At 40.7% G+C, this 17,028-nt stretch overlaps 1 protein-coding gene across 1 annotated transcript; it reads left to right on the forward strand.

The window, feature by feature from the left end:
• The first annotated feature begins 444 nt into the window (after positions 1–444).
• LOC138971825 (ADP-ribosylation factor 6) lies at positions 445–12,724 on the forward strand. The gene is made up of 5 exons (XM_070344647.1): positions 445–662; positions 2,463–2,570; positions 3,472–3,575; positions 4,937–5,135; positions 6,288–12,724. Exons 2-5 carry the CDS (start codon positions 2,489–2,491, stop codon positions 6,428–6,430), a joined length of 528 nt encoding a protein of 175 aa, XP_070200748.1. The 5' UTR covers positions 445–662; positions 2,463–2,488; the 3' UTR covers positions 6,431–12,724.
• Positions 12,725–17,028: the final 4,304 nt, after the last annotated feature.

A 17,028-nucleotide genomic window follows, 5' to 3' on the forward strand; every position in this document is an offset into this window, starting at 1 on the left:
TTTTGTTTGTTTGTATATATATACCGGTGCGATCTTGATCTTTATTTTGCTAAGCAGTGCATGTTTTTGAGAAGAGTTACATTTTATTTGGTTGCTTTCCTCCTCTCAGTGACCTAAACAGAACACTCAACGTACTGTACTGCTGCGACGTCAAAGGCGTTCCCTCGAAAAATTGAATGTGGTGACGAAATCGACAGGTGTGGGCGAAAGGGGCGTTATTCTAAACAGTATTGGAACGGTTCTTTCCCTTGATAAATCCCAAAAGAGGGCACTGTCCAAAATATTCTTCCGCCTTAAATGGACCCGAAGATATTATTTGTTTTTTTTCCGAAGTATGACTTTCTTTTTTAATTGTTAATCGCTTAAACTTGCTCGATATTGGATCTCCTTCGCCAGTCAGTGAGCTTATTCAAAAAGCCGGTTCGGAACTAGTTTTTCTACCGTAAGCGGAAGTGTGAGGTCACAACCGCCATTTGGCATTTTCACGATGGAGGCTTCCTTGACTGATCGACTGTCAAATACTAAATTTAGATACTGATTGATAACCCAGTGATCGAATGGTGCCATCCGTTGTTTAGATTCAAGTATTCAGAACCGACTGAGGTCAAGACATTGGTTGGTTGTTCTCAGGAGCCGTCGTGCGAAGCGGGTTTGTGGAACAGGTAGGTGGGGCGTCCGGCACACACGTCTCTGTCTTGAGCGTTCAAGGTTCCGTAACTTTGACCCATACAAGCAAGTTGGAATGAGCAGCAACACCCTTCCTCCTTTCGTGACTTTACTCCGTCTTTATTCAACACCCATGCATTACTGTGTCGTTAGAATTCACTCTGCCAGCGTGTTTTTGATTCGTGTTCGTCTTGTCTGTCGTACCGGGTCATTCATTGCTTTCTGATCTAGTGCCGTAGTCAGTAGTGGTCTAGAGAAGCCACCTGTGACTGAGTTCTAGCGACACACTCAGGATAGAACTAAGAGGTGGTGCCGTGTGTAATCAACCAGGACGGGTTTGTTTGGTCAGTGGATTATGGCTGTGGGAGGGATGAATTGAGTCTAAGTGTTGTCTCAAGATTTTGAATTGAGTAGTTAGTAAGTCACCATACTGTGAGTGTGACACTGTAGTGACACTCCCTGTACAAACTAGTAGCAGTACAATGCTATGTGGAAATGAGATCACAGTGATTTAATTATGTCGGATTATAAATGCACTTGAAGGGAAGTTGACAGTATGAGGTCATATAATTTAGATGACAATTGACAAGGATTGGTAATAGTATCAAGTATCATGTTTGGAATGAGTATTCAGTACCACAATTTAGTTATCAGCTGCAGGCTAATATTTTAAAGGCTATGTGAAATTGTATTTGATTTGTGCCACTTTAGTTGCAGTACATGTACTTGATTGAAACCACCCAGTTCCTTTATTATTTCACTGCATGCTCTTAATCTTATGGTGTATTTTCAGCCTGGTTGAGGCAAAATGAATTGATAGTTCAGTTAGACTGAGACTCAGTGAGAGTGACACTGACACTTGGTTCACTTTACACTCCTTATCCTAGTGTAACTGTAACTGAGTCAGTGAGTGTAACAGGTTTTATGACAGGATTTTTGATTTGATTTGATTAAGCCAGAACCAGGAAATTGTCATGCATCCTTCAACTACTGTAGTCAGAGTCTCTGACACACTCAGGATTCAGACCTGTACCGCTACCAGGAATAGACTCGCATTCAGAGGAAGGCACTTCAGCATATTTCCACTTTCAGTTAGTCAGTTGATAACTTAGTTTTAACGGGCTTCGTTGTTATTATGTCAATGTTTTTCGATCGAATAAGAAGTGTTTGCTTTTTCTATTACATAACGCATGCTTTCTAGGTACACATGAACATTTTAAAATGATATGAAACAGTGGTGTCACTCACTCACTGTCATGAAATTCTCAGTTTTCAAGGCATTTAAATGTCATGGCTATTTCATTGATTGGACAAAGCAGAGATTCTCTATTTGGAAAGGTTCTAATAGTTCAGGGTGACCAAATATTGGAGGATTAGACTTTAAAAATCCAGAGCCGTCTGGCCTGAAGGCAGATTTTCCTGTTTGTACTTTTAGGAGTTAAACATGACTTGCATGTCTTATTTCATGTCTGCACTGCAGTGTGTTTCCAAAAGTTACGAAAAAATTCAAAGCCTTCAGTTGCTGAGTAATACTAGTAATTAGTATGAAAATTGAAATAGTAATTAATACTAATTCTGTAATAGTCCGTGTAGTGTGTAATTCTTTGCGATACACTGTACATTTTCTTCATACATGTATAGAATTGCTAATGGCATTTGTAATGCTATGCTATCCTATTGATTTTGAATCCGAAATTGTAATTCTCTTGTGATCATTATATCTCTTTTTTTTCCCCATGCAGGTTGGTAATGATATAGTATATTGTGTGCTAATTTTCACTCTGTCCTTTTTGCAGGGTGAGTGCAAGACGAATCGGTCAAGATGGGGAAGCTGTTGTCAAAGATTTTTGGCAATAAGGAGATGAGAATTCTCATGCTGGGGCTAGATGCTGCGGGAAAAACCAGTATCCTTTTAATCCGGATTGATATTGATTGGTAGAAGGAAGTTAGGGATGTTGTTAATGTTATCTATATCAGTTTATCTGTACTTGCAAAGTAATCATGCTTGCCAACGTCTACAGTGACTCAATCAACTGTGTGAAGTGCACCCTGAGCTAAGTAAATTCTTTTTGTTTTCTTTTTAAAAATTAATTTTGATTGATGGTGAAGTGTTTTTTTCCTTCTAGCTAGCTATCATATTCTGACGTCGCTGCAAAAACCACATTAATGTCGATCATACACATAATTTTATGAGGCAAGATGTACAGCAAGTTGTTGAGAGAGGAACATTCATGTTGCTTTATAATGTATTTGATTTGTACATACTTTATTTTAGTATAGTGTATGTGGATTTTTGTGTGTGAAAAAATGTAGTTTTTGAGCTGCCTGTATAAATAGTAATTCTTTTGTATTGATTTATGTGACCCTCCACCACGAAATGAGTCGCATGTCACTGCGCTAGGCTTAATATAAGTCCGGGGAGTGTCTGGTAACAGTGTGAGGGTCACCTTAGTCACAGGCTTATAACTCAAACAGTTTTCGCTCTTTTCTAAAACGGTTTTCACCACTGGATAGAGCATAAAAAAACTCTTTAGGAAAATGTACAAATATGAAAATCATGTAAAGGTGACATGCGACTCATTCCGTGGTGGAGGGTCACATAATTATTAACTTTCATGTCGTGAGAAATAAAATTTTAAAAAAATGGAAAATAGGACTGTATCCAAACTAAGAAAGTAGTTGTGTTTTGTCTTGTTAGGGTAACTACTGCTTATTGTTCCCTTGTAATGTTTGTCAGGTTCCCAGATCTAAACATGTGTACATAACTACATTGCTTGCAGCTCTTGATTCCTTAACATTTCCTAGCTCTTCTGTACAAAATGAAATTAGGGCAGTCCGTGACAACTATTCCAACTGTGGGATTCAACGTAGAAACTGTTAGCTACAAGAATGTCAAATTCAATGTATGGGTAAGTATCTTGAATTGAAAAAAATGGATTTTGAAAATGTTTGTATGTCTGCTAGATTTTACACTTTTACTTTAGTGTTTAGTGTGTGTGCTAAGAGGTATTTTGAGTCATACAATTGAATATACATCAGCTAGCATAATGTTTTGTCAAAATAGGCTGTGTCAAAACAGGGTATAGTGCTGTGTGCGAGAAAACAGTGTGTTTCGGTATGTTAATCACTGGCCCAGTATGTGGGTTGGGGCCTTAGGGCCAGATGTTGCATGTTGTTGTCTGGAAATGACCTGTGAAAAATGGTATCATTATTCACCTCTCTGTAAGAGCTAGTGTTTGGTTTGTTTATAATAAGAATTCTAATATCTCACTTACACTCACCGTAAGACTAAGAGAGAGATCTTTCCATGTTTGCAGTTGGATAAGATGTTTTATCTTAAAAGCTTTGAATATTATGATAAACGCATCTTTATTTGATTGTTTCCCAGAAACGGCCCCAAGTCCCTGTTGTCATAAATGCATCTTAAACTTATTTTAAGAAAATGTGCTGTCTTACTGAGTGTTGTATCCAGGCTTTGAGGACAATGCCAAATACGTCAGGTGAACTTACCTGGATTCAACATCTGTGTGTGTCCAAATGTACAGGTTACACAAACTGAGAAAAAAAGATAAGTTTGATCAGAAGATCTCCTTCAAGGCAAAACTATGAACATTCATCTAATAGTAGTCATTTATTGGTGCATGTTTTGAATGTCAAACAATATGACAAGTGTCCATGCAGGTAAGCAGTGTGCCGGAAGGGAAAACAACCTGGTATGGGAGATGAAGACTTAATTTGATCATTTACTGACTTAGCACTCTCCTCGGTGTCCGAACACCCCCGTGTGTACACGCAAGCACAAGACCAAGTGCGCACGAAAAAGATCCTGTAATCCATGTCAGAGTTCGGTGGGTTATAGAAACACGAAAATACCCAGCATGCTTCCTCCGAAAGCGGCGTATGGCGGGGTAAAAACGGTCATACACGTAAAAGCCGTGGGAGTTTCAGCCCATGAACAAACAAACTGACTTAGCTTTGTATTTCTTGTTTTATTCTTACATGTAATTGGTGTTCTGGACTGGTCTGAACTAAAGTGTGCAACAACACTGATAGAAAGCTCTAGAGTGAACATTGACTTTTATTTCTTCTTGGAAACTTGCATTCAGCAAGGCAAGGCCAAGGGTCAGAGTTAAATTGAAACAGAACTTTTCATTGTCAAGCTTCCTACAGCGAAACAAAAGTAAGATAATATATTAATAATATTGTGTGAGACAACAGTGTGTAGAAACAACACAGGACTGTCATTTTGCTTGTCTGTACATTCCGTCAGGACGTGGGAGGGCAGGACAAGATACGACCGTTATGGCGGCACTACTACACAGGAACGCAGGGCCTAATATTTGTGGTAGACTGCGCTGACCGTGACCGCATCGATGAGGCGCGACAGGAGTTGCATCGCATTATTAACGACCGTGAGATGAGGGACGCCATCATCCTAGTTTTTGCCAACAAACAAGATCTTCCAGATGGTCAGTTGCTACCTTGTAGTGCTTGTGTTTCTGTTTTGTGTTTTGCTTGCAACTTGATACAGTGAAACCGCCCAATTTAAGACTCCCTCCCTTTAAAGACCCTATTTTCCCTGATTTTAACCTCTGTAAGTTTACCCCCTTCCCAGATTTTTGGGAGGTCTTAAAAACAAGAGTTCCACTATATATAATTGTGTGCATGCATATGTGACTGTCTTTCATGGTGAGGACTTCAAATTTGCCTTTTCTTTCTACAAATTTGAAGCTGAAGTGCGGGGAAGAAACGGAGCATGCAACTGCAAGTGGGTGCAACGGTTAATTCAAAACTTGTAGGGTAGTACTGTGTCAAATCTTAGTTTGTAAGCACAGTTGGCTTTTGAATGAATGGTGCACACTTTTTTCTTTGGCTCAGAAGCAGTGTCTCAAACTTAAAGTTTGACAGGTTATGTGTCCCCTAATCAGCATTTAGCTACCCTTTCCTTTACTGACGTGTTTCTCATCTGGGAAATCATGTTGGCGTCATTCAGATTCAGAAACTAATATCACTGTAAAGGGAACTTCGAAGAATGGCATCTTGTGGTTGTAATGTGAACTCCAAGGTTCTTTACAAAAGATTGCTCTCTTCCTAAAGTACCGTTCACATCCATGGCAGACTTTCAACAAACTTGTCCACAACTTTTGTCGTTTGAAAATCGCTCCCAAGTCGGCGAAAAGTCTGCCATGTAAACGACCCCAGCGATTTAGGTACAATTTACGCCAGATTTAGCAGCGACTCCAAAACTCAGTTGAGCACTGCTCGACTCGGCCGTGACTTGGCAAAGATTTTGCGCAGACATTCCTTATCGCGCTTACTGATTGGTTAGCTCTAGCCAAACTGCTCTTGCCGCATTAGGAGGTAGCTCCGATAGCTGCACTGGCCTTCGAGTCTGGCGAGGATCGCCGCTTAAAACTAGTTTTAGCGTTGGGCAGCGATTTTTCTTTTGACTTGGCGCCGCCTTAAATCGTTTGAAAATTAGGGGAAAGTTTGTAGAAAGTCTGCAATGTAAACACCGCTTAACATTTTGAGTTGTACCAAACAGAACAAAATTTCACAGTCATAATTGTTTTGGAACTTCTTTTGTAACTGATTCACACTCCACTTTCCTATGTGTGCAGCCATGAAGCCTCACGAAATACAAGAAAAGCTGGGCCTGACGAGGATACGAGACCGAAATTGGTACGTTCAGCCATCTTGTGCCACCACGGGGGACGGCCTGTGCGAAGGACTGACGTGGCTCACGTCCAATCACAAGTCTTGAGAGGCTTGGCTTCGGGCGAGACAAAAAAAAATTGACTGTTTAAAACTAACATGACCTCCAGGTGTCAGGGAGCGTGAGACGGGGCGTCCTGGCATTTCACTGTAGCTGGGGACGCACCACCACTGTGTCCTCCTCACTCGTAGCTTTCTTCCTTGACCCACTGACCGACCGCTTGGCCGCTGCTTCTCTTCTTCCCTGTGCCGTGTGACATTCGCCGGAGAAGTGGTCGCCGGTCTGCTTGTGTGTGAGGGAGAGAGAGAAAACTTGAAAGATGCCGTGTTCAGGGGCGAGTGCGAAACGGGAGCGCATCTGTGTAGTTTTCTGTTTTGCTTTTAATAATGGAGGATGACTGTGTAATGTAGAGGTGTGGTAACGGAAGGATGACTGTAAAACTTAGAGGTCTCATAAAGAAGGATGACTGTGTGATTTAAAGGTGTGGCACTGTAGGGGGGGAGGTTCACTTTCACCCCCCCACCCTGTTATTGATAGTGAGTTGCAAACTTACGGATGGATACATCACGCAACAACGGCTGCTGACTCCCTACTAGGTTTTGTGCTTTGCTGCGTGAGGCACTGTGATCTGATGCCGTTCACGTCTGCTCTTGTTCTATGTGCACTTCGCATTTCTTCTTTGTTCAGTGGACTGCAATTCTTTGTTCATTGGACTGCAATTCCAAGTCAGCATTTCGTATAGGAGTTCACGACCAAGCTGATAATAATATTGGTTTACAATAAAACTGAAACGAGAGGGAAGAAAAACAGAAAGCTTTTCTGGGTCAACTTTGGCAACGTTTTTGTCTTGATTTGTTGACTGTGGCGTGGGATTGAAGTGCATGCCTCTTCATTACAGCCTGCAGGTGTCACTCAGTCTGCTTCTCAGTTGTTTTTTTGTGTGTGGTGTATGCATGTGCAGGTATCGTGCTAACTTATTTGTCAGACAAGCATGCATTTCCATGATAGGGTGTGAGAAACATCTTGCTTGTGTTCATCTGTTATCATTTATATCACAGCATTATGGTTAGGCTGAATCGTATGGACATAAATGTGATCACAAGTAAAACGTCATTTTTCCATCAGACATTTGAAAGCAGTTTTGCTTACATCAAATATATGACTTCATGTTTTGGTCTTTTTTTAATGTAATGAACAGCCGAGGCATTAACTTGAATGTTTTTTTCTCGCTTGACATAATTTATTGATAAAATGGTTCCTCTTTTTTCTTTTTCTTTTTTTCTCAAGTATGTGAAAGAGTAATCATTAGAATAGTGCCATCTTTATTTGATCCACATGCATCTGGGTTATCAGACCGATTCAGCTAGATGCGGCTATGATCACCTGCATTGATCACCTGCATCTAGGTTTAAAATTCAAGACCGATTCAGCTAGATGCGGCTATGATCACCTGCATCTAGGTTTAAACTTTAAGACCGATTCAGCTAGATGCGGCTATGATCACCTGCATCTAGGTTTAAACTTCAAGACCGATTCAGCTAGATGCGGCTATGATCACCTGCATCTAGGTTTAAACTTTAAGACCGATTCAGCTAGATGCGGCTATGATCACCTGCATCTAGGTTTAAACTTTAAGACAGATTCAGCTAGGAATTGCTTTCAATCTGCAGTTGAAGAATAAGACTTAGAGACGACCTACCTATATCATGCATGACTGCACTATAGTATAATTACTTGTAAAGATCTCATGATTTCAAGATAATATTTTAGAGTTTTGTCATTTGTTTATCAAATTGAAATGTAAGCACAAAGGTATTCTGATATTCTATTTTATCTAAGTAAGCTACTCACAAAAAGTTAAAGGATCACTTGCACACAAATTCATAATTTTCCAAATAAGAAAGCCAATGCGTCGGTATTTGGCAAACGTTTAATTCAATGCTTTAGTGATAACGATACAACATTTCCTTCAATTTTGAGCAATCGTTTGGTCTGTATATTTTATCAAAGTGTGTACGTATCAAAATTTAATTTCACAAAGTCGTTGAAATCACAAGACATGGCATTCAGATGCTCCCAAAAGTTCAGTAATGCTGTTCTGGCACTCGACGCAGCGAGTCCTCATAGAGTGGACCAGGGTGGTGAAGATCCTCTGTGGAAGCGCCTGCCGCTCAGGCTGCAGCATCTGGGAGGGGGGTGGTTGCTCCTCACTTTGCGATCCAACTCATCCCAGAGGTTCTCAATCGGGTTGAGATCGGGACTGCATGCTGACCACTCCATTCTGTTGACTCCAGGCTGCTGCAGGAAGTCGTTGACCACCCGTGCCCTGTGGGGACGAGCGTTGTCATCCTGATGGACAGCCTGCGGTCCCATCTGCTGCAGTGTAGGCACAGCCAGCGGTCGAAGGATCTCATCCCGGTATCGGAGGCCAGTCAGGTTACCCTGTACATGAAACAAGGGTGTTCTGTGGTGAAGGCTGAAGGCCCCCCAGACCATTACAGAACCTCCACCAAAGGCCACCTTTTCTTGGTCAGTGGTGTCAATGTAGGGTTCCCCTTGGCTCCTCCAGACCCTCAGTCGGTCGTCGTTGTGGTTCAGGGTGAAGCGTGATTCATCACTGAACAGGACCTGGGACCATTGCTGACGTGTCCACCTCACGTGACGTCTGCAGAAGGCGCGGCGTGCTGCCCTATGGGCTGGAGTTAAGCGTGGCCGTACAGCTGGGTGACGAGAACGGAGGTTAAACCCATGAAGGCGATTCCGTATGGTCTGCTGGCTGATGTTGGTGTTAGTAGCCACCCTCAGCTGCCTTTGAATAATGCTGGAAGAGGCTGTTCTTGTTTGCAAGGCTAGTCGTTCAATGAGACGATCTTCACGTGGAGTTGTCTTCTTTGGTCGCCCAGGTCTGCGTCTTTCCTGGACCCTCCCAGTGGCTGTGAAACGTTGAATCAGTCTGACAATGACCGAGATGGACACGTGAAGTCGCCTGGCCACTTCTCGCTTGGGGACACCATCTTGGAACCATGCAACAGCTCGTCCCCTCTCAAACTCGTTCAATTTTCGTCGTGGAGGCATTGTTAGATAATGCCTAATACTGGTGGTATGTCTTCTCAAAAAGCCAAGCAAGTGACAGCATCTCACACATAAACAGCAGTGCTTGCACGTGCATAATGGTTTTTCCATGTGGCTTGTGCAATGTGTTCGGGCTGAACGGTCCAAAACAAGGTCCTTTTTCGCAAGTTTCCGCTTTTTCTTTTGCTACCAAGCTCAGTAGTAGAAAATCCCGTGAAATTTTCCCACTAACACAACATCGCCCACTTACAGCTGAACAAGAATTCATAACAATTTGGTTTGACTGAGAAATAAATAACAGTAGCGAACTGATTTTATTGAGCACCTGTTTTCTCATAGTGATCCTTAACTTTTTGTGAGTAGTGTATATTACGGAACATAAATAAGGCCAAGCAAGTCATTTTGAGACTCAACTGGCTTCAACTAAGAATGACTACACGTACCTAAACAGAACTCGTTACCAGTAGGTGGTGAAAGATAGCAGACTAGTCAATCATTATCTTCTTTCATATAACAGTTTAACACCAAGTCATTTTGAGACTCAACTGGCTACAACTAAGAATGACTACACGTACCTAAACAGAACTCGTTACCAGTAGGTGGTGAAAGATAGCAGACTAGTCCATCATTATCTTCATTCACATAACACCAAGAAGTCATTTTGAGACTCAACTGGCTACAACTATAAATGACTAAGTAAACAGAACTAGTTACTAGTAGGTGGTGAAAGATAGACTGGTCCATCATTATCTTCATTCACATAACACCAACAAGAAATACTCGGCAAGTGCACATTTAATTGCTTTCGCGGAGAAATACTGCACAGACATTGATGCTGAATTTTTTTTTTTCATCTTTGGTAATATTCACGTATAGCAAGTAGTTATTTTTAAAATCAAGTTAACAATGATTTCTCTCTGCTTACTCCCCCCCTTCTGTTATAAAGGATGATCATAATTCAAACAGGAACTTGTTGCAAATGGCAAAAAATGACCAACATTTGTGACTGTGTCATTTTTAGTAATAAAAAACATATTGGTTGTTTTTGCTGTTTTAACTAGTATAAAGATATGTTTTGAAAGAATGCGTTTTTATTTGGAGGAGGATAGGTGATGAGTCGTATGCGCAATGCATTACTAAAAGGGGTGAAAGTACTGTGTACAAATCATGCTTATTTAATTCAAATTTTCTATTTTTCATTTACCTTTATGTAAATTATTGTTATCTGAAGTTATTTTGTTGTTGAATTCTTCTGTTTTAAACTGGATAATGGCTTGGGTGTCTGCAGTAAATATGACATAGAAGGACACGTAAGAAGAGTGCTAGTGTTAAGTAAAGCAAGGTACATGTAGAAGCAAAAAGTTCCCCTGTCCTCATTTCTTGAGAATCTTAAACGAAATGGGGCGGATCAGCGCTATTTAGAGATCAAATAACCAAAGGAAGTAAGCGCTCCAAATGCAACGACGTGTAATGGAGTAAGAGAATTCGCTTGTTCATTTCAATGCTTGTTATTCTGAATAACAAGCATTGAAATGAACAAGCGACTTTTAGAGGTGGGGATATAGCTCAGTTGGTAGCGCGCTGGATTTGTATTCAGTTGGCCGCTGTCAGCGTGAGTTCGATCCCAGGTTCGGCGGAAATTTATTTCACAGAGTCAACTTTGTGTGCAGACTCTCTTCGGTGTCCGAACCTCCCCCCGTGTACACTACATTGGGTGTGCACGTTAAAGATCCCACGATTGACAAAAGGGTCTTTCCTGGCAAAATTGCTTAGGCACAGTTAATAATTGTCTACCTATACCCGTGTGACTTGGAATAATAGGCCGTGAAAGGTAAATATGCGCCGAAATGGCTGCAATCTACTGGCCGTATAAAATTTCATCTCACACGGCATCACTGCAGAGCGCCTAGAACTGTACCCACGGAATATGCGCGATATAAGACTCATTGATTGATAAAGTTGCTTGTTTAATTCAATGCTTGAGGTGCCAGGAGATTGGTTCCGTATAACTCTGGCTTACTCCATTACACATGATGTATGCATTTAGAGCCCTTACTTGCCTTTGGTTATTTTATTTCTTGAGTCTGGGAGCTTTCGGGGATTTTGAATTGTGGTTTTGCCGGTTCGTATGCCGGCTAGATTGTCTTCTGAATGAGTTTGAAGGTGTCAGAAAAACACAAATATGCAAGTGAACCAGACCTGTTCAGGGGTTGTTATTGTCCGTGATTTTTGAGTTGCTATGCGTGAAGGTGAATGCTGTCCTGTGGTTTTATTTTAAGTTTCTGGGGGAATACATGTTTTTAATGCAATTTTTCCTCTCACGAGTAGTCAGCAAGTCTATCAGTATAATGGATCGAGTACCTGAAATACTCTAGCAGTGGTGTGTAAATATGAAGTAAGGAACCTAACAAAAGCCGGGTCGCCCACAGGGAATCAGCTGTGACCAGAAACATAGATGTTAGCTTTGTAATTGACATTTTTTGTTTTCAATACTTGAACTGGTATTTCATGGAACTTGTAGGTTTTGGAACCGGGAGAAACATTAACCGTAGATATGTATGCTTCAAAAACAACAGAATTTCTTCTGTATTGAATGTATTTTCTGTTATTTTTGTTCTTTTTTTATTTTGTAGCTAGCAATGCTACAAATATACGTCATAATTTTATCTGCATAAGAATCTCTTTAAGAGGGAGTTTTTCAAGCTTATGTACGCTTAACTCTTGGCCATAGTAACAGACACTGCGGTTTTTTTCCTTCTCTGCACAAAGAATGATGTCACAAAATAATGTAGCTGAGAGGTTGCATGAATGGGACAGAATGTTTTATGTTTTGAAAATGTCAACTAGAAGTCTTTCGGGTAATGGTTTGAATTAAGAGGTTTTTTCTTCAATCTTTGATTTCAATGCATAAACAAGTGATGTTACTTTAGCGCATAGATCATCACCAGAATATTATATCAGTGCTTGCTTCTGGAAAGGCTTTGTTCGTTATAGATCCATTTGCCATGAGAGTGTCCCTGTGAGAGAGTGACTTGGGTTCCTGTTGTAAGCGGACTGTAGTATACAAGTCCCAGCCTAACTCTAGACCTTACACTTCTGTTTATGACCTTGTTTTAAACTTAAAGAAGTAGGTTTTTGGAATACAAAACCCTTCTTTTTTTTCCTGTTTTTTTTTTTTATACATTTGCCTGTATATACATTTGTATATTCTGCGTACATGTGAGGAGATTGTTCTTTGTAATTGTTGATTAAAGACTATTTACAAACAGGCGTATCTTGCTTGTGTACTTTTTATTTTATTTTATTTATTTTTTCTATTTACGAGGATTTATATCGCGCACGTATCTCACCACACAAGGCGACTCAAGGCGCATGTTACCTATTAATGCCGTGTGAGATGGAATTTTTTACACAATATATCACGCATTCACATCGGCCAGTAGATCGACTGCCTTTAGGCGCTGCATCCACCTTTCACGGCCTATTATTCCAGGTCACACGGGTATTTTGGTGGACATTTTTATCTACGCCTATACAATTTTGCCAGGAAAGACCCTTTTGTCAATCGTGGGATCTTTAACGTGCACACCCCAATGTAGTGTACACGAAGGGACCTCGGTTTTTCGTCTCATCCGAAAGACTAGCACTTGAACCCACCACCTAGGTTAGGAAAGGGGGGAGAAAATAGCGGCCTGACCCAGGGTCGAACACGCAACCTCTCGATTCCGAGCGCAAGTGCGTTACCACTCGGCCACCCAGTCGATGATTTCGCAGATTCTAACATCATCTAACGCCACCTTTTGCAGCTGTGGGGGTTTAATTTTAAAGCAGCTTTTTCACAAAGGCTACTCAGTAGACAAAAGAGAGTGAGTGGTGGGAGAGAGAGTCAGAGACTGTGTGTACTTCTGTGTGCAAATCCACACTCTTACAGTTTCACCAAGAAAAAAATTCAGTGAAAATTAATTTCCATTTATTGACCATAAAGAAATCCATTTCTCAGTCAGACCAGAAATCACAAAAAGATAAGTATGATTTTTTTTATGAGCAGAATGTTCATAACAAGGAATAGCATTAAAAGAGAATGTTTCAACAAAAATACAAATCTATACAGGGAATAAAACCTACATGAACAACAATCCCCTTGAGGACATTTGTGGCAAACCTTAACATGGAAAAATACTTTCAACCAACTTTCTGTACACATGAATGAACAAGACAAAATTCACCAGTATAGATCTATAGAGAAAAAAAACCCACTAAGCAACAACAAAAATTCATGTATCTTGCTTGTTGCCATGGAAATATTGTAAACATTGTTTATACATAAATGAGACTGTGCCAAAAGGTCAGGTGTCATGTCTACTGTCCCGAATGACACACGATTGCTGACATTTCACCATTGCCAACAGAATAAACAAATAAGAAATAGGTAGAAAATGAATGTGAAAACTGACTTTAATTGTTGATCAGTATTTTCTATACCACTAACAAATAATCTACTTGCACATAGCTGTTTGGCAAATGTATGTTGCATGGGACACACTGACATGAAAGTGGAAGATGTTTTTCCCTCTAGAGAAACTACATATCAAGTTACACTTTTTGTGCTCTTCCATTCCAGTTGGCAATCAATTGTTAACGCATGTTATTAGAAAAAATAGAACGAAAACAGATTAGATAGAATGAAAAATGTACTGGTGATGTCATTTGGGACATACTGACATGAAAACGTCACCTTTTGGCACAGTCTCAAATGTGCTAACTTTTTTTCTTTATCTGCAAATCTCACCATAGAGCTTTGAAAATAGCTACTGAAATCTAGAAAAAATGTGTTCATTATTTTGGATTAATTTGGAGGAACTATGCGTAACTTCATGCTCTCAAACTCAAGTTACTCTCATTTGAGATGGTGAAAACTAGCAAGAAGCGAGCAGTTCTGAGTGATTTGACCTTTATCTCATTTTTCCCTTATTCTTTTTTTCTTTTTCTTTGTTTAATGTTTTTGTCTTTTACTAGTTTTAGAGAGGTTTGATGTCGATCAAAAAAGAAACTTGACAGGTAAACATTGATTTTTTTTTATAAGGGCGACCACCCAGTCAAGTCTTGGTTCAATGATGTTCTTTTTGTGGTTTAGTGGTCAGCAACAATGTAACTGACAAACTTCAAACTGAATTGTGATTGTGATGCTTTCCTCTAACATATTTGAACAAAAATCAATGTTTACCTGTGTCAAGTTTCTTTTTGGGGAGAGTATATATATATATATCTATATCTATATATATATATGTACTTTCAAGTCAAATTTCTACACACACAAAAATTAAAAAATCTACAAGCATGGTACATGTAATACAACATTTTATGGGACTGTATTCAATAAAGTATAACATTTCTGCAAGGAATAAAAATGACAAAAACAACTATTGAAACTACACATGTGGTCATAAATGTTACACCACTAACATATCTGGAACACACCAAGATAAAAAAAAACGTTCCCGTATTGCAACACTTCTACACCATACTATTCAAATAAATAAGCTGATTAGTAACCTGCATAACAATGTCAGTTTACTTCAGATGTCGCTCCAGGGTGAAGCATAACAGGGTGGGTGTGTTTTTATGGCACCTTTGATCTCTACCCTTTGAAAAACCGAGTATATACAGAGTGGTGCTATAAATAAACTGCAGAATTAAATTCGGAACGCCGCACAAAACTTCACCATGTCAGATCTGAACAACAGAGTGAGACTAAATTTCACATGGTAACTGTACGTGACGGTAACCGTCTTCCGTCGTCTTTTAAAAAAAATTGTGCTTGTAGAGTTCTCAAAATGGCCAGAAAAGACAAAAAGCTAACAGTTGGGCATAAACAACTTACTGTACATATCTCAAAAGCTAAATAATTTTAATCACTGGCATCTTTTCATGGAGGAGTATGGTAAAATTCATCAGAAATCTGCCAATTCAGCTACACCCCCGTTTCTTTGACCTGTGATTTGGCGAGGAAGTAGCGTTTCTTCGGCAGTCCTCGCCAAGAGGTACTCTAAGACTTGGCGAGAGTAGGGGAGCATGCCTCAGAGGTGCTCGCTACGCGAAAAAATATGGCGGCCGCACAGCTGCCAATCCGATTAGCTTTTCATGGCTGTTTACCGATCGGTGCAGACAACCTTTTCGGTATCAATCAATGGTGTTTATTTCTGGCGTAGCTAGCCATCAAACCTTTTCATATATATGCGTTCTCACTTTCTTGCTTAGCCTGAGGCTAGCCGCAAGTAATATTGCTTGCCTGAAAGAAACGGGGGACAGGGGTATAATAATGCCCCAGAACACACTAACGTACAAAACACAAAGGGCCTGAAAGAAACGGGGGACAGGGGTATAATAATGCCCCAGAACACACTAACGTACAAAACACAAAGGGCCTGCAAGAAACGGGGGACAGGGGTATAATAATGCCCCAGAACACACTAACGTACAAAACACAAAGGGCCTGAAAGAGACGGGGGACAGGGGTATAATAATGCCCCAGAACACACTAACGTACAAAACACAAAGGGCCTGCAAGAAACGAGGGACAGGGGTATAATAATGCCCCAGAACACACTAACGTACAAAACACAAAGGGCCTGAAAGAAACGGGGGACAGGGGTATAATAATGCCCCAGAACACACTAACGTACAAAACACAAAGGGCCTGAAAGAAACGAGGGACAGGGGTATAATAATGCCCCAGAACACACTAACGTACAAAACACAAAGGGCCTGAAAGAGACGGGGGACAGGGGTATAATAATGCCCCAGAACACACTAACGTACAAAACACAAAGGGCCTGAAAGAGACGGGGGACAGGGGTATAATAATGCCCCAGAACACACTAACGTACAAAACACAAAGGGCCTGCAAGAAACGGGGGACAGGGGTATAATAATGCCCCAGAACACACTAACGTACAAAACACAAAGGGCCTGCAAGAAACGGGGGACAGGGGTATAATAATGCCCCAGAACACACTAACGTACAAAACACAAAGGGCCTGCAAGAAACGAGGGACAGGGGTATAATAATGCCCCAGAACACACTAACGTACAAAACACAAAGGGCCTGAAAGAAACGGGGGACAGGGGTATAATAATGCCCCAGAAAACACTAACGTACAAAACACAAAGGGCCTGAAAGAGACGGGGGACAGGGGTATAATAATGCCCCAGAACACACTAACGTACAAAACACAAAGGGCCTGAAAGAGACGGGGGACAGGGGTATAATAATGCCCCAGAACACACTAACGTACAAAACACAAAGGGCCTGAAAGAGACGGGGGACAGGGGTATAATAATGCCCCAGAACACACTAACGTACAAAACACAAAGGGCCTGAAAGAGACGGGGGACAGGGGTATAATAATGCCCCAGAACACACTAACGTACAAAACACAAAGGGCCTGAAAGAAACGGGGGACAGGGGTATAATAATGCCCCAGAACACACTAACGTACAAAACACAAAGGGCCTGCAAGAAACGGGGGACAGGGGTATAATAATGCCCCAGAACACACTAACGTACAAAACAC

Source organism: Littorina saxatilis, linkage group LG7, assembly GCF_037325665.1.
Source record: "Littorina saxatilis isolate snail1 linkage group LG7, US_GU_Lsax_2.0, whole genome shotgun sequence".
NCBI classification, from domain to species: Eukaryota; Metazoa; Mollusca; class Gastropoda; order Littorinimorpha; family Littorinidae; genus Littorina; species Littorina saxatilis.